General features: G+C 41.7%; 5 protein-coding genes across 9 annotated transcripts; 2 read left to right on the top strand and 3 right to left on the bottom strand.

Moving 5' to 3' along the window:
* Positions 1 to 425: 425 nt before the first annotated feature.
* On the bottom strand, positions 426 to 2,122 carry LOC135677882 (uncharacterized protein At1g24485-like). Of its 2 annotated transcripts, XM_065190295.1 has the most exons (5): positions 1,959 to 2,122; positions 1,369 to 1,888; positions 810 to 1,288; positions 604 to 736; positions 426 to 509 (listed from the first exon to the last, which is right to left on the bottom strand). In XM_065190295.1, the coding sequence occupies exons 1-5, from the start codon at positions 2,047 to 2,049 to the stop codon at positions 437 to 439; spliced, it is 1,296 nt and encodes a 431-aa protein (XP_065046367.1). In that variant the 5' UTR covers positions 2,050 to 2,122; the 3' UTR covers positions 426 to 436. The 2 variants fall into 2 exon arrangements, with proteins under 2 accessions (XP_065046367.1, XP_065046366.1); XM_065190294.1 differs by having other exon boundaries at positions 1,369 to 2,119.
* A 2,102-nt stretch (positions 2,123 to 4,224) lies between these two features.
* LOC103989744 (ABC transporter G family member 6) lies at positions 4,225 to 6,864 on the top strand. Its single transcript, XM_009408690.3, has one exon. The coding sequence runs from the start codon at positions 4,432 to 4,434 to the stop codon at positions 6,715 to 6,717; it is 2,286 nt and encodes a 761-aa protein (XP_009406965.2). The 5' UTR covers positions 4,225 to 4,431; the 3' UTR covers positions 6,718 to 6,864.
* Positions 6,865 to 9,004: 2,140 nt separating this feature from the next.
* Positions 9,005 to 13,813, top strand: LOC103989748 (glycine-rich protein A3). Of its 3 annotated transcripts, none has more exons than XM_065189295.1 (3): positions 9,005 to 9,690; positions 12,438 to 12,737; positions 13,264 to 13,813. In XM_065189295.1, exon 1 carries the CDS (start codon positions 9,083 to 9,085, stop codon positions 9,686 to 9,688), a length of 606 nt encoding a protein of 201 aa, XP_065045367.1. In that variant the 5' UTR covers positions 9,005 to 9,082; the 3' UTR covers positions 9,689 to 9,690; positions 12,438 to 12,737; positions 13,264 to 13,813. The 3 variants fall into 3 exon arrangements, with proteins under 3 accessions (XP_065045367.1, XP_009406968.2, XP_009406970.2); XM_009408693.3 differs by lacking the exon at positions 9,005 to 9,690 and adding an exon at positions 11,106 to 11,251 and having other exon boundaries at positions 12,428 to 12,737; XM_009408695.3 differs by lacking the exon at positions 9,005 to 9,690 and adding an exon at positions 11,155 to 11,251.
* LOC135677224 (histone H4) lies at positions 9,830 to 10,574 on the bottom strand. The gene is made up of 2 exons (XM_065189296.1): positions 10,453 to 10,574; positions 9,830 to 10,353 (listed from the first exon to the last, which is right to left on the bottom strand). Exon 2 carries the CDS (start codon positions 10,320 to 10,322, stop codon positions 10,011 to 10,013), a length of 312 nt encoding a protein of 103 aa, XP_065045368.1. The 5' UTR covers positions 10,323 to 10,353; positions 10,453 to 10,574; the 3' UTR covers positions 9,830 to 10,010.
* Positions 13,814 to 14,319: 506 nt separating the features above from the next.
* On the bottom strand, positions 14,320 to 21,772 carry LOC103989749 (kinesin-like protein KIN-5A). Of its 2 annotated transcripts, XM_065189297.1 has the most exons (24): positions 21,513 to 21,772; positions 21,084 to 21,276; positions 20,865 to 20,994; positions 20,605 to 20,763; positions 20,038 to 20,511; positions 19,806 to 19,903; positions 19,560 to 19,716; positions 19,411 to 19,480; positions 18,988 to 19,064; positions 18,822 to 18,875; positions 18,670 to 18,750; positions 18,472 to 18,583; positions 18,073 to 18,159; positions 17,786 to 17,961; positions 17,478 to 17,639; positions 17,282 to 17,389; positions 17,024 to 17,182; positions 16,854 to 16,937; positions 16,213 to 16,418; positions 15,983 to 16,084; positions 15,788 to 15,897; positions 15,551 to 15,702; positions 15,303 to 15,468; positions 14,320 to 14,552 (listed from the first exon to the last, which is right to left on the bottom strand). In XM_065189297.1, exons 1-24 carry the CDS (start codon positions 21,535 to 21,537, stop codon positions 14,392 to 14,394), a joined length of 3,303 nt encoding a protein of 1,100 aa, XP_065045369.1. In that variant the 5' UTR covers positions 21,538 to 21,772; the 3' UTR covers positions 14,320 to 14,391. The 2 variants fall into 2 exon arrangements, with proteins under 2 accessions (XP_065045369.1, XP_009406971.2); XM_009408696.3 differs by lacking the exon at positions 14,320 to 14,552 and having other exon boundaries at positions 15,018 to 15,468.
* Between the last annotated feature and the right edge of the window lie 1,412 nt (positions 21,773 to 23,184).

The raw sequence follows: 23,184 nt of genomic DNA on the forward strand, positions 1-23,184 counted from the left end.
TCAGCTTAGTTTATTTGGTTGTGCTATGCTGATGTTATAATTCAGTTTTTGGGGTCAATTAGAGTCTAATATGGTTTGGGTTTGGATCTTTAAACCGGTATCTGAGCTGGTTTCAAGCTTAGGTTGTAATATCCAATTAAATTAGTAGCTGAGGTAGAATGCTAAGATCAGAAATCTAAGGTACCCACGTTTTGCATTAACACTTCTGTGGAAGAGTCAATGGTTACTGCAGTTTAATCTGGTACTTTTTCAAGATCGACTCAAAACAGTTATTATTCTCTTTTATTCCTGTTGTTTGTGTCCGTTAGTGAGTGAACAAATGGCCAGGTTGTTTGTGAAGCTGCACCTTCATTAGCATTGCATAGAATTTTATTTTCACAAAAAGAAGTTTACAAGGCTGCTGGCCTCATATATCTCACCTGTCACAAAAAGAAGTTTACAAGGTCTGCAGAGAACTCAAGTCACTGAAGTCTGGAAGATCTCCAGCAAGCCCATACCCAGCAAGATACCTGATCATCGTCACCAGAGGAAGTTTCATGGCACAGTGACATGGATAGTATCGCAGATTACAGAGAGAACACATCAGGACAAAGAGAGTGTTACAGTGCAATGATTCGTGGAACTGGATCAGAACTGCATCCAACCCAATCCCAGCTGTAGTTTGCCGGGAGGCAAGGATCGCCATTCCAGTCACTGAGAGCCTTAAACTGTAGCTGTAAAATTGTCAACGCCTTCGCTGTCACAACCATCAGACATGCATTAGAGAGATCAGACGCTATCGTTAAGGTTTGGCGCAAGCGGAGACTCACCGTCGGATTCGGCTGTTCCGTTGCTGAGACTGCTACCGGTGAAGATCTCCATGGCACTGATGATGGGGGGAAGGGTGGCGTCGGCTGTAGCTCGCAACGCCATTTGACTGCTAGCTGTGACGCCACGATCGGCGAACGAAAACTCCAACACCTTTTGGTAAGGCGGAACGATCGGATCTGATGTCTTTCCATCCATGTCAATCCGGAACGATCTCACATCAGAAGAACTCAGCGAAGTCATTTCAGCAAAGTAGAGGTTGATGTAGACCGGAATGGTGGCTGCTGAAACAAGATCAGCGAACGTCAAACTCAAGTCGGCGGATGGATCTGTCGTCGTGAAAGCGTTGAGCAACACAGCTTTTGGAGGATGCTCGGTCGAATTTGAGGTGTCCATGATGGTTGTGTCGCTGGATAGTGAGGTTACTCCTGCAGAATCTGCGGCAGGAACCCAGATTCGATCGTAGTTGTCGTCAGGGTACCTTGATCGAGGAAGAGAACATTCTTGTTTCAGATCGATGGGATTCAGAGGATGGAGACGATACGATGGAAGAAGAGTTACCTGACGATGTCAGTCGCTCCGAACGACCACCTTCTGAGGAGGAAGAAGGCGAAGGTGGGTTCGCCGTCGTACATGGAGTTCTCCAGCCGCCTAACTTCGATCGACGACACGAAGGGCAGCTGCTTGGGGATGGTCTGAGCGACGCATATGCTGGTCCTGCCCATGCGCACATCGTACACGGCTTCGAAGTAGACAGCTCCATCCATCCGGGTGACGACCGTGGCCCAGCTGTTGCCGTCGAACTGGAGCTCGAACGTCGGCGGCGCCGCCTTCTTGTCGTAGTTGCCGTAGTGGAAGCTGACTCTGGCGAGGATGCGTCGGGCATCGGGGAGAAGGATCGGGTAACAGTTCTTCTTCCTCGACGAGAACACACGGAGCGTTGTCAGCGGCGTGGCCATGGATTCGGTGCTCTGAACTGCTCGGCTCTCGCCATTGGAAATGTATGCCCTGTCGCTCTCCCAGTGGATGCCGTCGGCGTCCGTGTAGGAATCTGAAGCACCGCAGTCGATGCTGATGAAGCCTGTGAGGAAACATGAAGAGTAATGGTGAAAAGCTGTGCCTAATACAAAGGTAAGAAGATGATGCCTTACCTGAAGTTGCATCAGCTCCAAGAAAGAGGATGAAGAAGAAGAAGAAGAGGCAGAGGAGACATGGATGAAAAGGAAAGAGGTGGGCAGCCATGGAGGTCTGAAGCGAGAGAATGAGCTGACCGTAGCTTGGCCTTTATGCATGCACGCGATGGAGGGCAAGTGGAGAGAGAGAGAGAGAACGAGAGGGGGGTGGGCGGGAGATCGTTGACAATGCTCATTATGGGAGATCGAAGTCATCGCCATGTTGCTTCAAACTCAACGAGGGAGGGATGTGTGTAGAATGTTGTGTGGCATGTTTCCCACCCGTTGACTTGTGAAAGCACCGTAAATTGAGAGTCAACGTTACATAAAGCGTTGACTCGAAGATGAGAAGCGAGGTTTATCGCATGTGAGCCTGCGCATGGAGGTTGGTGCCACATGAGACACCGCGTACATGACCGTTGACCTGGTGGCGTGCTCAACGTCCATTCTAACTGTTCCTCATCCCACGTTTGATTAGTTTACTTTCTAATTTAGGTTATTTAGGTAAAACCAGGATTAATATAGGGTAAATTCTCCTAATCATGTTTAATTTTTTTTTTCCCTTTAGCGCCATCCAATCCATTTATTTTCGGCAAAAGTGTTTCTTATTTCTAACTAGTTTCCAAAAGGATAAAATCCTTGGCCTTCATCACTTATTACCGTAGTCTTCTTTTCTCTCTCTCCATCATTTTTATTATTTATTGTCTTCGCTCTATCATCGTGGTCACCTTTGCTTGCCTCCTCATGTCTCACCTTTTGTTATTGTTTTTGTCCGAGTGCTTTTGCTCCCATTGTCATTTTCGTTAATACACTCTTCTCGAGAGTCGTCAAGAAAGGTAGAAGTGACGATCGATGAGGTGAAGATCAGAGATTACCTTATAGTATATTGTCAAAAATTTTACCAACTAAATTAGTTGACACATTCAAATAAATAAAAAAAATATTAATCAAGAAAAATAAAAAAATTTGGGGAATGTACTCATAAATAAATAAATAAATATCAAGATGTTATACGGCACCCATCAAACAAAGATGGGTTGTTCCAACCCAAGCCTGGCCTGCATAATATTGTGGACTTGGGCGGGTCTCATTCATTCATTCATTCAACGGATGATTCGAGTCGTTCGGATTACTTTCCAACGAGGACGTATCGGTTCCCGCCGATGATCTAATTGTGATGTTCTATTCGTACAACAATCTGGCAATGTAATTACACTCTTCATTTGTCATCCAAAGTGTTCAGCATTCTGTGAGACTTCTCCGAGGGTGTTTATGTGGTCAATTCCTCCAACAATCTGTTTGATGTCGATTCATGTATGAGAGTGTCAAAGACCACAGCATTTTGCATGTATTGAACCGTGTTGTCTACGAAGACTTCAACTTCTCGGCAATAAGACGCCATGGATTTGGAAGTCTTCTCACCTAAGACAAAGAAATCGACGAGCCATTAGATTCGTGTAGTACGTGCTTCAGCATTATTAATTAGGACACTCCGAGAATTCAAAGATGTGTACTGTGTCTCCTCTTCATCACAATTGAGAAGACAGGTCAAGGTTTAAATTCTTGTGCTAACTCAGACATTAAATCGGAATGATACAAAACCTGACCATAGTTAGTGTCACTCTACCCACTGATCATGTTGGGTTAATTGATTTTTCCGATGGAACACTAGATTAATTTAATAAATGACTTAAATCTCTAGAAAATATTTAATATAAAAAAATTAATATCAAATCTAATTTGATATTACTATTTAATTAATATTGGGTGAAAAATACTTACCATATCAAATATAATCATTCGACAAATTTACATGTTATCATATAATGATATCAATGATAAGATTATTCTTTCACAAGTTAGACGTATAATAATAGATGACTTGATATCATCTTCTTCTTTGTTAAACGTACTCTTTTGGCTCATCTAAACCCTAACCGCTGCCATCTCCTATCCCGGTGGAAAATCCATTCAATGATAACTTAGTCCCAACTTCCAACCACCTGCGATGATATAATCCCAAGTGCAGCCTCAGCCTCTCTCCTGTTGGGTATGATATATATATATACATATATATATATATATATATATATATACTTCCATTCTTGGTCGTGTAGATGGTCGAGTGTCGCTAAACACCCACACCTACTTATTCCCATCTCCAAAAGTCCAATTTTTGGTGCCACAAGAAACTGCTCTGTATAAATAGGGTGATTAAGAGAGAGAGAGAGAGAGAGAGAGAGAGTTGAATGACCACAACAAGCTATTCCTCTGCCTTCTCCTCTCATCTCTCCCTCGCTCGACGCAGTCTTCTCCACAACTGTTCTTTGGATTTGGGTCACGTACACGATATCCCCGTGGATACCGTAAACACTGCCCTGCTATCCCGCCGTTTAACCTTCTCCTTCCTCTGCTCTGATTGTAGGATAAAAGGGGATAGCGAAGCGATACCATGATATCCTTGTTCGACCGGCGATCCTCCCCGATGGCAGAGGCCGAGGACATCGACCGTGACGGCCTGCTCGGCCACCACATCACCCGAGCTAACGCTAACCAGGACTCCGGAGGCGGCGGCGGCGGCAAGTCCATCACCCTTGGGCAGCTCTTCAAGCGCGTCGGTGACGCACACAGCGGCGGTGGCGTCGCCGAGAACGATGGCTACGCCTCCCCGGAGCACCACGTCCTCGAGCTCGATGAGTTCGCCCCCGGAGGTGGCGCCGGCGATCACTTGGCCTCCCGCCCTGTCCCTTTCGTGCTCGCCTTCACCGATCTCTCGTACAGCGTGAAGAAGAACCGGAAGATGTCGCTCTTCCGCACGAACGGCCTCGCCGTCGACCCCGCCGCCGGACTCCCGCCGCTGGAGGCGATCTCTGGGACCAAGACGCTTTTGAATTCCATCTCTGGCGAGGCGAGGGAAGGGGAGATCTTCGCGGTGCTGGGGGCGAGTGGCTCCGGCAAGTCCACCCTGATCGACGCCCTCGCGAACCGCATCGTTCGGGAGAGCCTGCAGGGTTCCATCACCCTCAACGGAGAGAAGCTCGAGGGGCGGCTCCTCAAGGTGATCTCCGCCTATGTCATGCAGGACGACCTCCTGTACCCCATGCTCACCGTGGAAGAAACCTTGATGTTCTCTGCGGAGTTCCGGCTGCCGCGGTCGCTGTCCGCCTCGAAGAAGAAGAGCCGGGTGCAAGCACTGATCGATCAGCTCGGCCTCCGGTCCGCCGCCAAGACCATCATCGGCGATGAGATCCACCGCGGCGTCTCCGGCGGAGAGCGTCGCCGCGTGTCGATCGGAATCGACATCATCCACGACCCCATCATCCTCTTCCTCGACGAGCCCACGTCCGGCCTCGATTCCACCAGCGCTTTCATGGTCGTCAAGGTGTTACAGAGGATTGCTCACAGCGGAAGCATAGTGATCATGTCGGTGCACCAGCCGAGCTACCGGATCCTGTGTCTTCTCGATCGCCTTCTTTTCCTCTCCCGCGGACAGACGGTGTACAGCGGTCCGCCTGACGGCATCCCCCGGTTCTTCGCTGACTTCGGCCACCCGATCCCCGACAACGAAAACCCGACAGAGTTCGCGCTCGACCTCATCCGCGAGTCTGAGGGCACTCCGGACGGTGCGAAGCCCCTCGTCGACTTCAACAAGTCGCGCCAGAACACACAACTCGCCCTGACTACCGCCGAGGAGTCGTCTGTTTCTCTCAAGGACGCCATCAGCGCCAGCATCTCTCGCGGCAAGCTCGTCTCCGGCGCGACAGACAGGACGACGTCTGCCTCGTCCGTCCAGAAGCACGCCAATCCGTTCTGGATCGAGATGGCGGTGCTCACCAAGCGGTCGTTCACCAACACCAAGCGGATGCCGGAGCTGTTCGCCATCCGCCTCGGCGCAGTACTCGTAACCGGATTCATCCTGGCTACCATCTTCTGGCGGCTCGACAACTCGCCCAAGGGCGTGCAGGAGCGGCTCGGCTTCTTCGCCATAGCCATGTCCACCATGTTCTACACGTGCGCCGACGCACTACCCGTCTTCCTCCAGGAGCGCAACATCTTCATGCGAGAGACGGCGTACAATGCCTACCGCCGCTCCTCCTACGTCCTCTCGCATGCCATCGTCGGCTTCCCGCCGCTGATCCTCCTGTCCATTGCCTTCGCCTTGACCACCTTCTTCGCCGTCGGCCTCGCTGGGGGCACGCAGGGGTTCTTATTCTTCGTGCTGATCGTCCTGGCCTCCTTCTGGGCAGGCAGCGGCTTCGTCACCTTCCTCTCCGGCGTGGTGACGCACGTCATGCTAGGTTACACCGTCGTCGTCGCCATACTGGCCTACTTCCTACTCTTCAGTGGCTTCTTCATCACCAGAGACCGCATTCACGACTATTGGATCTGGTTCCACTACATGTCGCTGGTCAAGTACCCCTACGAGGCCGTGATGCAGAACGAGTTCGACGACCCGCACAAGTGCTTCGCCCGAGGCGTTCAGATGTTCGACAACACACCGCTGGGTAGCTTGCCGGACGCGATGAAGCTGAACGTGCTCAAGTCCATGAGCAATTCCCTGGGGGCGAACATCACCGGCACCACCTGCATCACCACCGGCACAGACATCCTGAAGCAACAGAGCATCACTCAGCTCGACAAGTGGGAGTGCCTGTGGGTTACAGTGGCGTGGGGCTTCCTCTTTAGGTTCCTCTTCTACATCTCCCTCCTGCTCGGGAGCAGGAACAAGAGGAGGTAGAGACAGATGTCGTCACCGTGTTGTGAAGTTTCTTTCTTCCTTCATGTTAAGCTTTTCTTTATATTTCTTACGATCTAAGAGATGAACTACTACTTCATGTGATGTGGTTTCAGTGCAAATCTGAATAAAACACTGCTTGTTTGCTAATTCGATTCATTCGGTTTGATGAGAAGAGAGATTTCAAGTTTGTTGGATCACGAAGAATGTGTGGTGAGCTGCCATACCTGCACGTATCTCCCTCGCATGTCGATATCGATACATGTACCACAGGCAAGCCGTGAATTGATGGACTCACGGCGGAGTCAAAGGCGGCGTTCATCCGTCCTCAACGTCTTCCTCGGCTCCAAGAAACCCTCGTCATTGGGTAATCGATTGACCCCTTGTTGGGCAACGTCGATGAGGCACGCACCGTCACCTAACGCTAGTGGGTTCTGCGACAAGAAACCACCAAATCCATATATTAAACGTGAAGTCTGCTCTATCGCCATCGTCTCTTCTCCTCGGAACATTCGTACCAGTCGCCGGTGGTTTCGACTCCATGCCATGAATGCTCGACCGCAGAGTCCACATTCCATGGCTCGAGTTCAGAGTACTAGACGTGAGTGTCGACGTTCTTTGTTGGCGGTGGTTCACCGATCCATGCAAATGGCGTTCCGACCAACCTCTCACCGGCTTCAACCACTCACTGACGTCCATAAGTAATTATGCATAGTTGATCGGCGTCCCATCTGAAATCAATATGGCGGCGTCGCTCTCAAGCGTCGCACTGCAGATGCCCCAGGAATCGGTCTCCTGAATAGCCCAACCAACAGTTTTGAGTCTTGCAAACCCTCTTCGCTGTTGTCGGGGAAGAGAGAGATCCATGTGTGTAGCATTTATCCTAGTGAGCCATAAAGTGAGATGGTCTTAGGCCCTATAATTGACCTAACTAGATCGTCTTAGGCCCTATAATTGCTCGATTTGTTTAGAAAAAGTATAAAGAATATTTATATAATAATAATAATAATAGTAATAACAATAATTTATATAGCAATAATAGGTGACTTTAAAAAAAATCTCTCTTTTTCGATTTTCCCAAAAGATGTCATGTTCCTTTCTTTACTATTGACAATCTCTTTTAAAAAATAATAAAATATTATTTTATTATTTATGATCTTAATATTATCTTTTTTTTTACCCACAATTCCTTAAAACTTTTTAAAATTTTAAAATATGATTGTAAATAGTAAATAAAAGATCGAACCATGAATTGCTTTGGAATCAATTCATTAATAACTTAGTTTTAAATGTTATAAATGGTTTCAATTTGAGATGATACTCTTCTCCGATTCAATTAATTGACTTCAGATCGAGTCGATTTTAATTTAAAGCATACCGATTCAACAAAAGACACTAGAAAAACCTAAATATTTTCCTAATCTCGGTAAGTCGATTTTAATTTCCTCTTTGTCTGCTTTTTAGTATTACTCTCTCGTTTCAAATATGAATTATATTTTTTTTCATTAATAATCTATTTGTTCATTTATATAAATTCTTTTATTAATTTATATGCATCACTACATATCCTCATCATTAAAAAAAAAATACTACATGTGAAATTATTATTCCTCTATGACATCTTTCAATACAAAAATTAAAAAAAAAAACACTTGTAGTTTATGAGCTTCAATTGGATCAAAATTATAGTTTGATTCAAATAAATTGATCTAGTTCATTGAATATTCATTGGAAATATATATTTTTAAAATTATTTAAAATTAAAAATCGATTCAATTAGGTAGGTTCGAAATATATTCAATTCAAAGTACCATGCTTTAATTGAATTAAATTATTTTTTTAATTTGATTCGATTTGAAATCTCCTTTCATATTTCTTTAAAAATAATCCTCATTTATAATAATCCTAAAACAACCTCTTGATAAGGCAAGTGGAGCAGTATTGATTACACCTTATGGATCAATCCATGGGTGAACCAATCTAATCCCTCTTATATAAGATTTACATAATTAATTATAATATTTTTGAAATATGATTACACCGTTTTTTGATACCCATCAAAACACTATAATTCTATTAAAAATATATATGTCATAAATATTGACTCGAAATTTAATAAAAATTATGGTTTCGAATAGATATCACTATTGATTTAAAAATTAAGATATCAATTATAATATTTTTAATAAAATTTATAATATTAAAAATATTATTATTTATAATATTATAAATTTATAATATTATTATTTTCTAAAAATAGTGTAAATTGCATAATAGAAAGAAACGGCATTATCCACAGCTCTCTGCGGTGCGCAAGAGAGGAAAAGAAGAGGGGGCGAGACCACACACAGACGTGTGAGAGCAAGTCATGGCCGGCAAAGCACTCCAAATATCCAACCCATTCCCCTCCACCCTCAGCCCGCCGCCCACCTTCTTCACATGGAAGCCGCCCATGTTGCTCCCCCCTCGCGCCGCTGCCGGCGACGACAAGCCCGCCGAGTCGGACGCTTCCGCGGAGTCCCCGACCGCCGCTGACCCCTCCTTCGAGAAGCGGCTCAACCAGATCCGGCTCAAGTACCGCAGCGGCACCGGGAAGAAGGCCGAGCAGCGTAAGGCCCGGAAGTCCCCCGGCGCTGGCGCCGGTTCATCCGGCAAGAAGAAGGGCAGCGTGCTGCTCCCGCCGGTTCCGCTGCGGGAGCCGATGGCTGTAGGGGGCGTGCCGGTGGAGGTGGGCTTCACCCCCTACAGCGAGCGGCTAAACGGGCGGCTGGCCGGGCTCGGGCTGGCTGCGCTGCTGCTGGTCGAGCTGGGCTCCGGCAAGGGGCTGCTCCGCTACCACGCGCCGGCCGTCATCTTCATCCAGATCTACACCGTCGCCGCGGCGGGCGCCCTTTTCATCAAATTCGACAAGGAGAGAATCAGCGTGTGGCCCGAGAAACCACCGGCTTCCTCCTCCGCTGCTGCCGGTGATTGACGGTCAGGATTCACTCTACAATTATACTTCAAATCCTTTAAAAAATCTTCTTTTTGCTATTAAAGCTCTCTCTAAATGTAATTTGGTTGGCATGATTTAATTACCACTCCATTCCATCGTTCTCGAGAAAACCAAATCAAATTCCCAGAAAGACTGTAATATTGGTTGCATAATCGTGAGAAATGGCTACAGAACTCTTATACACGAAGCTTCGACGACAACCAGACGGCATTAGACTAAAGAAACCATTATATTAGCGACTAATCCAATCCGCCGTCGTTTGTAGTTTCTTGACAGCAAGACTTTTAACAAACACAAAGCCCTAACCACCAAAACCATAGAGAGTCCTTCCCTGCCTCTTCAGGGCATAGACGACGTCCATGGCGGTGACGGTCTTCCGACGGGCGTGCTCGGTGTAGGTAACAGCGTCGCGGATCACATTCTCGAGGAAGATCTTGAGGACGCCGCGGGTCTCCTCGTAGATAAGGCCGCTGATGCGCTTCACGCCGCCCCTCCTCGCCAGGCGCCGGATCGCCGGTTTGGTGATGCCCTGGATGTTGTCGCGGAGCACCTTGCGGTGGCGCTTCGCCCCGCCCTTGCCCAAACCCTTGCCGCCCTTCCCTCGCCCCGACATCGCCTTCGGACAGAGCAAAACCTACAAGCTTCTGCATCAATCGGAAGCGCCATTAGATCAAATCACAAAGATCACGAAAGAAATTTAGGAAACTAGCCATCGACGGGAAGAGGAAACATCGTCTACGTGCCTCAGGTTATGAGATCGTCTGCGCTCGGAGCGACGGAGGAGTGTCGTCGGGTTTGATGAATATTTATGGTGACAATGACGAGGTTGCAGATCCGAGGTGCGGACTTGGAGGTAGTTGCAGCCGTTGATGTTGGATAGATGGACGGCTCATGTTGGTTTGATTTGATAAGCACGGATCGCTGAAGTGGCAGATGATGCGAAGCTTGGCGCTTATGGATTTGTTTCTCACGCGTGGGTGAATCAACCCAAATCCGGACCACCTTGATCACGTGTTTGGAACGTGGCAGGAGAAAGGTTTTAATTTCCGGAGCTAAATAAAAAAACTAAATAGCATTTAATCATAATATTACCGAGCAACGCTAAAAGATTTCTACCAAATTTCTTGTTTCTAAGAATCTAATTTTATTTACTTTATGAAGTTTCTACAAATCCAAAATTAAAATGGGTGGAGTGTTGAAAAGATATAAAATCAAAACGGATGCAGCTTTCTTGATATATATATATATATATATATACACACCCAAGTGGGTGTTAAACCAGAAACCCACCACCTAAATCTTCACATGGTTGGGCCAGACCCCAGAGGGCCCCACCGAGACTGGACCCGCGATCAAACCTACCCGTAACGGTAGTGGGCTCCCCAACAGTGCGTGGGCCCTTCGAGTGGTGTCTCGTGGTAGTAGGAAACGAACAAAGAAGACGCACACGTATATATATGTAGAGAGAGAGAGAGAGAGAGAGAGAGTTCGTGTGTGTCTCTTCCGTCCTTTGCGGATCTCCGATTCTCCTCTCCGTAGTCGGTAAGCCTCTTCCCCATTTCTTGATCGGAGTCATTGACGACGCTGCTGCCGTTAGGTTTCTATTCTTGAGAACTTCATCTGCAGATCAATTGTTTTCTTGATCGGGATCGCCGTTAGGTTTGTCCTCGATCTGTTGGGGTTTAATTTTCGTAGAATGTCCTATATGAATTAGTCCGGGATTACTGGGGGCAAATCTTGGCACGGGATGGTTTGACAAGATCCGGTTCCGGTATGTCGAGAAAATCTTGGATATTGGCTAGTGGGGAGGATGGAAACCAGACACGGTTCTGCTATGTAAGAGATCTTGGATCTTAGATAACAGAGTAGGTCTACTGATGTTCTTGGATCCATGAATGACGGATTCTTAGATTGTTGGGATCTTGGTTTCTGATAGAGTTTTGTGGCATCGAGTGTGGGCTGGTCTGATACGGGACGTGGGAGACAGAATTGTCCGAGTCTCAAACATAGCACCTCTATACCGTGGCTTCGTATATTGATTCTCTTCATTGATGGGAGCCTCGTGCATTTAGTTCATTTTTTTATTTTTGATAGCAATCAAGATCGATAATCGTCAATGTTTTTGCTCCAACTAATGAATTCTACGAGGGATATTTGAGTTGATTTTTTTACTGTTTAAAAAATTAAGGCAAATGTATAATTTTATTGTTCTTGAAAAAGTTCTAAATGATGCTCAAATCTTTTATTTGTTCTCGAAGCTCTTTAAAGTACTTGTGGGATTAGTTGCCGTTGCAAAAGATCAAGAAACAGAAATCATGTATGAGGTTTAAACCTTCATAAGAAAAACAAGAAATAGGAAAAAAGGGGGAGTTTTTTTTTTTTTTTTGCTTTCTTTTTTCCATGTGCCCATTGGCTTATCTGAGGCCAGAAGAAATCTATGCACCATATAGTTAAGCTTCCTATATGCATCTTAATTTAGATTGTTCCTTAGGCTTAAAATGCAATCTGAAAATTGAGAGCTGTCATTAGTCATTTTGGGGTTGCATGGGCTACAAACTGGCCACCAGCTTTAGATGAGTGTTGTTGGATTGATCCTCATAAAATTTTATTATATATCATGAATGCAAGTGCAATTCCAGTGACCTACCGCTACTATTTCTTTTTTTCTTCTTTTTCGTTTTTTGTTACTTTCCCCCCTTGTTTTTCCCATTGTGCCAGCCACTTGCAGTGAGGAAAATGGGAGGAGGGAAGGATAAGCATGATGGGGAAGGCAGCGGCGACAAAGGATTACATGGACATGGTTATCCTGGATATCCGCCAGCAGGGTATCCTCCACCGCCTGAGGCATACCAACCACAGCCTTACCCCCCTGCACCTGGTGGATTCCCTCCTCAATATGGGTATCCTCCTCAGGGGTATCCCCCTGCTGCATACCCCCCTGCACCTGGTGGATACCCTCCTCAGGGGTATCCCCCTGCTGCATACCCACCTGCAGGTTATCCTGGTTCATCTGCTCCACCACATCAAGGTATGAATTTTTACTCCAAATGCTAAACCAGTTCATGCAAGTTGCTTTTAACAATTTGGTTCATATTATTTTCCCAAAGAATAGAAAAAAAGAATAATGATTTCGTTTAAAAAACCTTTTCAGTTCATTATTTGCAACGTAGAGTTCTGCTGATTTTTAGAATGCTTAAATTTTTCTATGAAGACTGCATGAATCATTCTCACAAGCACATCAAGATATCTGTCTATGTGCTGCTGCCCCACATCATGCTAAGAATTTCTATTGCAGGTGCTAAATTAGTCCATTCTACTAAGATATATGTTCGTCACTGAATTCCTACCAAGTTTTTTTTGTTCTTTTTTGAATTCTTAGCAAGTTGATCAGAAGCATTTCTCATAAACATAACAATAACAAATCATTCTCACAAGCAGGGTTTCTAATTCTCTAAGCCACAGTTTTTCACAGAGCAAGTTATGCATACTGCAGACTTGTCTACTTGAGAAAAGTTTTGATGTCGGTGTGCTTAATTTCCATCACCTACTTGCAGGCCATGGTTCTCATATGGGCACACTGATAGCCGGTGGTGCAGCGGTGGCTGCAGCTGGGTATGGAGCACACCACCTGGCTCATGGTCATCATCATGCTGGGCACGGTGGCTACCATGGCCATATGCCTGGTCACCATGGCAAGTTCAAGCACCATGGGAAGTTCAAGCACGGCAAATATGGCAAGCATAAACATGGGAAGCATGGCAAGTTCAGGAAGTGGAAGTGAGTATTCAGGTGTCAATGCTAGTAAAACCTTAATAATTTGAAGATATGGAGTCATAATTATGCGGCTGATCATTTCATCTCTAATGCATCTGGCCTTCCTAGTCTCTATTAACGAATAAGAAGCAATCATATTAGGGAAATTGTCTACCGGTAACCTGCTTTCTCCATTCCATGCGTAGATCTTGGTGTACTACTTTGTCGTTTACTCCTGAGGATTTCTTGTGAGATTTGGTACATTGTCTTGGTATAGCCGTTCTATCGGTTGGACAAGCATTGGTTAAGTAGAAATTATGCTTATCAAATGTTTGTCTTTTCTTTATTTTAGATTGGACTGGTTGCATGGAGTTTCTCCATAGAAATCATATTTGATGTCGCAAATATTTTGAATTAGAATGATGGATCCTTTACCATCATTCATAGGTGGTTGGGTATTCCAAGTAATAGAGAAAAAAAATGTTATTAGGTATTTCTAGAAATGGAAGTACTTTCTTGAGAAAAATTCAAAAAAAGTCATATATAATATAGTCTCTTGGATCCATTAATCTATATATTGACAAAGGATTGATGATTGATTGTCAAATCAAGATTATTTCAAGCATTAAGTAAAAAAAAGATATTATTAGAATTTTAGGTATATATATATATATATATAAAGATGTAACTTTTAGGTATCTATCATATAAATAAAGATCTTTTGACAAATATTACTCGCACAAGAATTTTAGATGAAGATGTCAAATAATTCAATTGTTACGATGAAATCTCGTTTCATCATCTATTATATTATTTCTGTAAAAATAAAATAAAATGAAAAAAAAATAAAAGCAATGTCTAGCCATGATTTTAAAATATTGTGGAAAAGATATTCTTGAAACAAAAATAAGATTTGTTTTGCAAAACGTTTACAAAAGACACGTTTGCAGGTATTCGGGTCCAACATCCGGCATGCGTTCTCCATCTTCCTCACGTGTCACGTGTCTCCTTTTCCTCAGGTATTCCGGTCCACCACCCGATGCTTCCTGACGCTTCTCTCCCGTGCTCGTTAAATTTGTTTCAACGAATACTGCACGATAGTCACAATAACATCTGACATAACGATTTGTTTCAACGAATACTGCACGATAGTCACAATAACAATCTCACAGACTGCATAGATAAATCAGTAACATAAACAATCTGAAAAATAATGAGAAAACAAAAAAGATATGCATGCTATAAAATGAATAAATCATATACATATATATACAAGGTACAGTAGTCCTTTTATCTTTTTCATCTAAAATATTAATTGTCAGTAATGTATCACATCCACTTATTTAAAAACTAAAGGGTTTAAAAATATTTAATCTGATGATGATATAAATTTTACACCCAAAATACTTAATCTGGGGATGAGATATATATATATATATTTCACATCCTCATCCTATAAATTTTATAAAAAATATTTAATCTGATGATGACATATAATTTTACACCCAAAATACTTGATCCGAGAAGAGCGTATAAAATCTTTGAAGATTGATAGTAAGATCGTATCCCATCCTCACCATTTATTCTGTAGAAAAAGGGAAACTATATGTACATATACAGCCATGGAATAGAGCTTCACTGCTGGAAAACCCAGCTTGGGTGATATGAATGAAACTCTAACGAAGCTGGAAAGAATGAAATATGCTTTACTCCCTTCTTATGCTCTGTACATGCAGGTATAAGCTGAGAACTAACTACTACGTTATTTGCCCTAATTAATTGATGGCCGTTAGTGGAATCCTTGAATCTCTCAAAGACTGAAACTGAGACTCATACGAACCAGATAAATGTTTTGCATCACCGTTCGCCTGCTTCGAAGCAGACATTGAATCCCTGTATGACTTCAATAGTTCCTCAAAGTCCGGAGTCCGTAGTTCCTCGATCGATGCTATGCTTGGCAGACTGATCGATCGTTTCTTTGGGGTGGAACAAGATGGTCCGTCAACCTGCTCAATTTGTTATGCAGTAAGTTGATGAACATGAAGATGAAATAAATACCTCCATTTTGTCCATTCATATAATACTTACTGTATATTCTTCTTCAAGATATTTTTCTGCAATGTCTGTGATCTCCACAATTTTGTGGTAATGACCATTTTTCAATTCTCTTAGTTCCCCATGGCATGGAACGAGCACGCTGTCTAGGTTTGCACATGCATCTTGGTCGAGTTTTAGTGAAGCTGGAAAAGTTGGATGATATAAATGTCATTAGATATTGATTCTTATACATTGTCAAATGGGAAGCAATATGCGGGAACATCTTACAGTCGATGCACGATAAAATATCCTTGTTTGAAGTATTGACATCTTCAAGGGTTGATGAAACAGCAGAAGATAATTTGGCACGCAGATGCTGGTTGGCATCCAATCCGTTCCTGCACGGGTTCACAAATAGTTTGTAAGACAAATACTTTAGCCATAAAACAACTGGAAAATCATTAGATCTTTTGCTTCAATCACCTGACAATTGAATCTGCTGATGCTTCATTCCCTTTACCAAGAATCAGCAGGGAATTTTGAGCATTTCTCCATTGTTGTGTACCCATTCTAGCCTTTGCCATGCTGCAAATTGTTATAGAGAAAAAAGAAAATTCAATAAAGAATTAGGCTAACTACAGCGATTAATAAAAAAAGGAGTACAGCACAATGCAGTATAGAAATTCTCATGGCAATTATCCATTCTGACTTACCAACTTTTTAAACCTTCTTCTATGTCATTTCTGCTACTTTCAACTGCTGCAGTATCCTCAATATAGTGATTTTCAGTTTCTTCCATGTATGCTTTCCATTGTCCTTTTATACGACAAGTAAAATCGGAAGCAGTTGACATTTCCTTTTGTAGATTACTCGTTCTGTCAACAGCACTAGCTCGGAGACTATCAACTGCGGTTTGAACCTAAAAGAACACAAACAGATGTCAAACTTCTATTGTCTCTGTTTCAACCCTATTTCAAACAATGAGTTTTTGGCATCCATTAACAAATTCATAACAGTGAATAGAAAGACTCCTAAAAGATAATGCCATGTCTAAGCAATTAGATACTGGATAGGATGCATTTAAAAGTGCTTTAAGCCAGTTTTAATCTTTCTCCAATATTCTTGCCATTGAAATTAAGATGATTTCAGATATTAATATTAATGTTAAAAATGAAATCATTTGCTACTACATTTGAACAATAGAAAACATTGTTAATACGAAGTTTGCAATTAGAAGACATTGGCAAAAGGAAATGAACAATGAACATAAAGTAGTACAGTTTCACACATAGCTTGTGCAGGTATAGAGAAGAGATATATGTATTTCACATCTGTCAAAAGTAGTTTTCGTTACCAACTTCTTCTTCCTTGCACTTGAACTAGCTAACATGGCTGCCACTTCTTCCAATAATTGTCTTTCTTCATTAACAACACATTCCTACAGGAAGAGGCAATGGATCAATAAATGGAGTATAAGATGAACTACTGCTGACTACTTTTAACACCCGAGGAACATGGAGTTACCTCGAACTTCTTCTCAACATCATGCAGTTGTTGGTATTGTATGGTTAGTGATTCTCCCAAGATCTTGGTTAATTTGGATGCATGAATATCCAAGGTTTCAAAAAGACTAGAAGTTATCTTAGATATGGACCTCATAGATTCAATAGCTCTAAGATGTCCCTGTTGTTGTGCAAAAGAAGAAAACCATTGTTATACAATAGTCATCAGCATGAAGAATTTGTCAACTTCTGAACGTCTAAAATTCTAATAGTAACCTACTTCATGCTGCTGTTGTGCAAATGCAGCTAACTTGTCTTCTTGTTTAGACAGACCTACTTGAAGTTCATTTAAATGTTGATCAGCCTCCGAAGCTATTCCTTTGAAGCACTGGCTAACCAGAAGAATACATATATTAAAACTATTATGATGGATACTTCATAGAGGTTTACATGGCCACAGAAAATAATTTACTCACATTTTCAAGGGCAGTAGAGTGCTTCAACACTTGGGAATTCAATCTTCCAAAGGTATATTCTGAATTCTTGTCAAGTTCACCGGCTAAAGCATCCAAATCTCTGATCCCAGAACCACACTTAGCTTTCAGTCTTTCAACGTGCATTCTGATTTCTTCAGTGGCCTGTGCATAAAAAAAATGTTAAAATACAACATTGCTTAAGGTGTGGTGCACCTTCACAATTGAACTAGTTTCTTCTGCAAGCATAAATGTAAGAGGATACTGATAAACAAACGAAATGGAGATAATCTAATCTAGCATCATTATACCTTGGCCTTTGTAGGTATAAATGATTCCATGTCCTCTTCCATTTCTTTCAGCTGGGTCTCCTGTCGCATCAATGAAGCTGAGACAATTCTATGCAAGTGGTCCAGCTCTTGAGTTAATTGAGACCGGAACTTTTGGACAAGCTTTCTGTTTTCTTCCTCTATTTTACCTTTGTGCTCTGTATGCAAAATTCAGATGTTATATTATTTGTAATTGAAATTTCATCTTACCAGAATTATGGCACCACGATCTAGAAGATCAAAAGTTAAAGGGAGAAAAAGGTACCAACCTATTTTAGAAAACAAGCTTGAAACGTATGCAGCCACATTTTCTAGTTCTGATCTAAGCTCATAAGCATGCTCAACAAGTGCCTTCTCTGTTAGCAACATTTCCAATCAAAGGCATCAAACACTACACTGTAAAACAAAATGATCGGAAAAGCAAGATGTGGTGGTTTCTAGACCAGAGTGTATGAGTGCCTAAAATTATGTAAAACATGACTAATTTACGTGATGTTACATGACCATCATGTTAAAGACGTTAAGAGCAAGATATACTCATATAATAGCATAGAAATGAACAAATGAGCGTGACAACAATTCTGCCTGGTAAAACAAGAGGATATTCTAATTTGATATAGCATCTGCCATCCATGTATAGAACTCCCAAGTATAATAAATTATCTTACCGGACTTGAGTAGAGCAGATATCAGAAATTCCTTAAATTTTATTGTAGAATTTGCTTTTCTGTATCTTTCTTCTAGGTCCAGTAAAGCATGCTCAGCATCCACCAGCTTTTTCTGCAGCAAATTCACACTAATATTGATCTCTTGCCAGAAACAATTCGAGAATTGCCTGTAAATGCAAAAGTAACAGAGACACTTACCTGTGTTCTTTCTAGTTTGTCACTTAAATCAGCACTGAGTAGTTTTTGACAATTGTAAAGATCTTGAAGCGCAACTAGTTGCTGTCAGAGACTAGTGTCAGATTTAGCCTTCCATATAATAGGGTACCATATTATAAAGTTATTAAATGCACCTTATCCTTCAAATCCAAATAAAGTTCCATTTTTTCTATTTTCTCAGCCATGGCCTGAATGAAAACAATTATTAAATGGAATGATAAGAAACGAACATGAAATAAAAATGACCATAAAGGCACACATAAAATAAGAGAGAACCAATGTGAATTATCATAAACTGACCTTCTTCTCAGCTTCTTCAATTAAAAACCTATTGAGTGGAATATATATGCCATTCTTCTCTCTCGCAGCAAATACCTCTGAAATTGATAAAATAAATAATGTAACATATCTGAAAACTAAATATCCTGAACGAGACCATATGATTCATCTAACTAATAGTTGAAGTATCAAACTATATTCTTATTTAAAAACCAAAACGAAAGTTCAGTGTCTAATCATAGAGGATGCGAGACTTAACAATAATGCTTGGTGATTATTTTGACGATCAGGCCATCATAGTAACCATATGATGCATCAAAGCAGCAAAAAGATAATTAACAGATACCTCAACTAAAATGCTGACATAATGCTCGAAGATGTGGACTCCAGTTTGCTAGCTATGTAAAATTGCACAAAATGACTGACAGAAAATCAAGCGATTACCTTGTTTAAGGCGGTCAATTTCTGTGTACAATTCCTTGATCATTGCAGATTTCATCATCTTCTGATTGACCTGTACTATTATAAATTTGATTAGTCCATCTGAAAATTATTTTAATTTAGCAACAAAGAAACTGAAAAATGTTAATGACCTCGGGCTTATTTTTTATATTCTTTGCACGGTGTGCATAATCTAAGGTGCTCAGTGTCTCGTCCAAACAGAGGGCAGAAGGTGATATATTGGCAATAATACATGTTTTAGTCCTTCCACCCAAGGAATCTCTTAGCAACCTTGTCAATTTGCTGTCTCTGAAATGAAAAAGGTCAATACTCAGCCAAAAATAGATGCAAACATGCTAGAAAGGATAAGGAAACAAGATGAGAATTTTCAGTGACACCTATATGGAATATGGCCAGAATGATCAACGAGAGTATTAATAACACGTCCAAGTGTGAGCAAACTTTTATTTATCTCCCCGGCTTCTCTTGCTCTTCCCTGCAATGATAAATATTCAACAGTCATCCAACAATTCTTAACGGAAAATCACGGGAACAGAATGCAAGTAGTCACATTTTCTAATAAATACAAACGACCTAACTCTACTTGATAAACACTAAACTTATACTCACATCTCTAGCACCAGATCGTGATATATTCTCTGAACCAGCAAGATCCACGAGGTTAAGCTTTCCACACTTAATCATCTCCTCTCCCTCAGGAGTGCATTCCTTAATGTGAACTGTAATGGAAAATATGGAGTGAGATCTGCTGCTTTGCTTGTTGAGTAAAGTCTCGGCAGTATGCCTTTTTGCAGACCCTTTGTCCAAGATTTTGTATATTTCACCAGCAGTATACACTGCCTCCTCTTCAAGTCCTCTCATAAAGATGCCTCCCTTTCCATCTTCCATGAGAGCTATAGATTTCTTGGTCTTGTCATCAGAAAATTTTGATTCATCCGGCACCAAAAGATCAGTTATCTCCTCGTTATATAGCTCAAGAAATGTGACTTTCATGCTGTACTCAGCACTTTGTGCCTCAAGCGTGTGAAAGATACGCTGCACTGCCCTTGGGATAACACCAGCATCGCTTGGTAATTCTCCATTCTACAAATAATCGCTATATGATTTAGAGACAAGAGAAAAAGTAAAGTAGCTGAAACATTTTGTTCAATGTATTATAGAGGGAAAAATTATTACCTTAAGTTTTCTTCCTCCACCTTCCATCGAGTAGGTTTTACCTGTGCCCGTCTGCCCATAGGCAAAGATAGTGCAGTTGTAGCCCTCCAGAACCTCGTTGACTATGGGAACAATAGCTTGGTCAAACAAATCCTTTTGCATGGAAGTTGGCCCGAAAACCTATATATAGTTATCAAACTGATGATAAATCTAATGCGTCTATAAGTGAAAGAAAAAAATAGGGTGCACTGGCAGAATATTGAATCCAGAGGTATGAAGACCTTATCAAAAGTAAAGGTTCTGTCTATCTGTTTGTTGGAAGTACTATGAGCAGCTGTAACTTCTCGACGGTGTTCATTGCAGAATATGACCACCGGGGTGTTCATCCTCTTCTCATCATCGCTTAATGGTCTGAAATAGTTCGAGCAATAGAATTGGTGAAGCAAACCCTGAAAAGATGAGCCAGGAGCCCCCAAATCTTTGGCGCCCAATTGGTTTACCTGCATCTGAGAATGACCTGGATATTAACCCCTTTGTCCTTATTAAGCTTGCTGCTTGAATTATTGCTGCTCGAGTTCCCATTCCCATCAACCAACAGCCCTCTCCCGTACTTATCAGTGGATCCCGGAGAGCGTGTGGGCGACACCGCGACATATCTCCCTTTCTTCCGGGAGCCATCCATCTCCTCTCCACCTGGGATATCGAGATTCCAAAATCTTTAGCATCTCAGCCAAAGTTGCTCGAGTAAGAACCCTAAGTAGGATCGGACATCAACTTCGCAAAGATAAAATAAAAGCCTAAGGTCCCCGATCGCCAGCTCTAATCAGCCAAAGAAACCGAAACATCGAGAGCGATCATCAAGCAAGACCAAAACAGCGCCGGCACCAGAAAGAAGAAGAAGCGGAGGAAAGGACAGAGGAACAACGTACCAGAATACCGCCGGCGATGCGACATCGAGAGCGATCCACGAGTTCCAAAGACCGATGGATCGTTAGCCGGCTGCAATCACGCCTAAAAATATGAATAAAGAGAAAAAGAGAGAACTCGGTGTCGCGCTCTCGCCGACCCCGAGTGATTGTTCCGCACTAAATCTCTGGGTTTTTGCGAGATTCTGCTGTCAAAAAGGCATTTTGGAGAGAAGGAGAGAGGATTCCAGCAGCGACGGGGATAGGAGGGAACCTCGGGCGAAGTGGGAGAGATGAAATGAGGAGTTGATCGACCAAAAGTTTGGGCATTAAATTATATGGGTTGGGTTTGAATTGAAGCGGAAACCATCACTGACGCCGTTAGTTGGCCGTTTGGTCCGGCATCCAACCGTTAAATGCATGTAACAAAACCCTACTATACATATGTAATCAAATTACACACACACACACACACACACACACATATATATATATATATATATATATATATATATATATATATATATATATAACCCTCCATAATTTATGGTATTCTAAAACCACTAATTTTGACTTTTCTCCTAAAGTATTTTTTTCCCATAATACTTTTTCTTTAGTTTTCCCCCTGATTTATTCCTCTGATTCCTTCCCGATCTGATTTAATTTAATTCGATAAGAATTTATACAATAAAAATGAACTAAATTACCAAATAATTATATGATAAAAATACAAAAAAAAATATATTAGAAGCCACAAAAAAAATTTATAATCTGAGCCCTTATTTCAAAGTTAAAAAATAATAAAGAATATTTAGTAAGGTATTTTTACAAGGTTTTTTTTATAAACAAATGGTGGCAGTATTTTTTTGTGTATTGTTTATATTATTTTTGTGGAATATAAGAAATTTGAAGAGGAATGCTTCTTTGGTTTGTATCGTTGCCATTTCTTTGGTCGAGCACTATAAATTAATGCTTCTCCATCTCCCGAATAAATTTGTCTCAGATCAAATCGTATCATTGTTTTTGGGAAATGTTACCATTATAGATGTTCTTCTCTGTATTATGTCGCCGTGCTGAATGGGTTGATGCGATGTAGGCAGTTCGTTCTACATTTCCAGAGTAAAATTAAGCTTTCCGGATAAACCATGCTCATCATTAATCAGTCATTATGCTGTAAGTAATAATTGAGGTGATGGGCTGTTGTTTACCCGTTTAATCTGATATGATATTTGCTTGCATGAGCAGAATGCATGCACCATTGCATATGCGAGGAATCAAGCAGCATAGATCTTTTTTGTTCTTTTTTTGGGATATATGATGTTTAGTCTCGAATATTTTACTACGACTCTTATTCCTATTAATGTCAAATTTGATCGTCAATTACGGCTAGGGAGAACCCATCTCGCGGACGAACACATACGTCCGTATTCATATGCATCGAACGTGTATAATTAGATTTTGATAATGTAATCAAGATGTTTATGCGTAGCTATCATATTCAATTTTTATTGTCAACTCAATACAAAATGTTAGCTAATATAATTTTTTAAGTTCTAAAAATATCCTATCCTATGACTTTATCTAAAATTATAAGATTGATAAATGAATTCGGTGAGAAATTAATATGATTTATATTTTATATAAAAAAAACTATTTATTTATTTATTTATTTTTTAAAAATATTTTATATTTAATT

The sequence above is a fragment of the Musa acuminata genome, chromosome BXJ1-6 (genome assembly GCF_036884655.1).
Source record: "Musa acuminata AAA Group cultivar baxijiao chromosome BXJ1-6, Cavendish_Baxijiao_AAA, whole genome shotgun sequence".
Classification (NCBI taxonomy): Eukaryota; Viridiplantae; Streptophyta; class Magnoliopsida; order Zingiberales; family Musaceae; genus Musa; species Musa acuminata.

What these genes read in the sequence shown, in the direction of transcription:
- LOC135677224 (XM_065189296.1), bottom strand. Translation starts at nt 10,322, where the DNA reads ATGTCGGGGCGAGGGAAGGGCGGCAAGGGTTTGGGCAAGGGCGGGGCG.
- LOC103989748 (XM_065189295.1), top strand. Translation starts at nt 9,083, where the DNA reads ATGGCCGGCAAAGCACTCCAAATATCCAACCCATTCCCCTCCACCCTC.
- LOC135677882 (XM_065190294.1), bottom strand. Translation starts at nt 2,099, where the DNA reads ATGCATAAAGGCCAAGCTACGGTCAGCTCATTCTCTCGCTTCAGACCT. An exon ending in CGGAACAGCCGAATCCGACG is followed by an intron (nt 737 to 809) that starts GTGAGTCTCCGC and finishes TGGTTGTGACAG; the next exon opens with CGAAGGCGTTGACAATTTTA. An exon ending in GTTCCACGAATCATTGCACT is followed by an intron (nt 510 to 603) that starts GTAACACTCTCT and finishes GACGATGATCAG; the next exon opens with GTATCTTGCTGGGTATGGGC.
- LOC103989749 (XM_065189297.1), bottom strand. Translation starts at nt 21,537, where the DNA reads ATGTCGCATCGCCGGCGGTATTCTG. An exon ending in GAACCTTTACTTTTGATAAG is followed by an intron (nt 20,764 to 20,864) that starts GTCTTCATACCT and finishes AACTATATATAG; the next exon opens with GTTTTCGGGCCAACTTCCAT. An exon ending in TTGCACAACAGCAGCATGAA is followed by an intron (nt 17,183 to 17,281) that starts GTAGGTTACTAT and finishes GCACAACAACAG; the next exon opens with GGACATCTTAGAGCTATTGA.
- LOC103989744 (XM_009408690.3), top strand. Translation starts at nt 4,432, where the DNA reads ATGATATCCTTGTTCGACCGGCGATCCTCCCCGATGGCAGAGGCCGAG.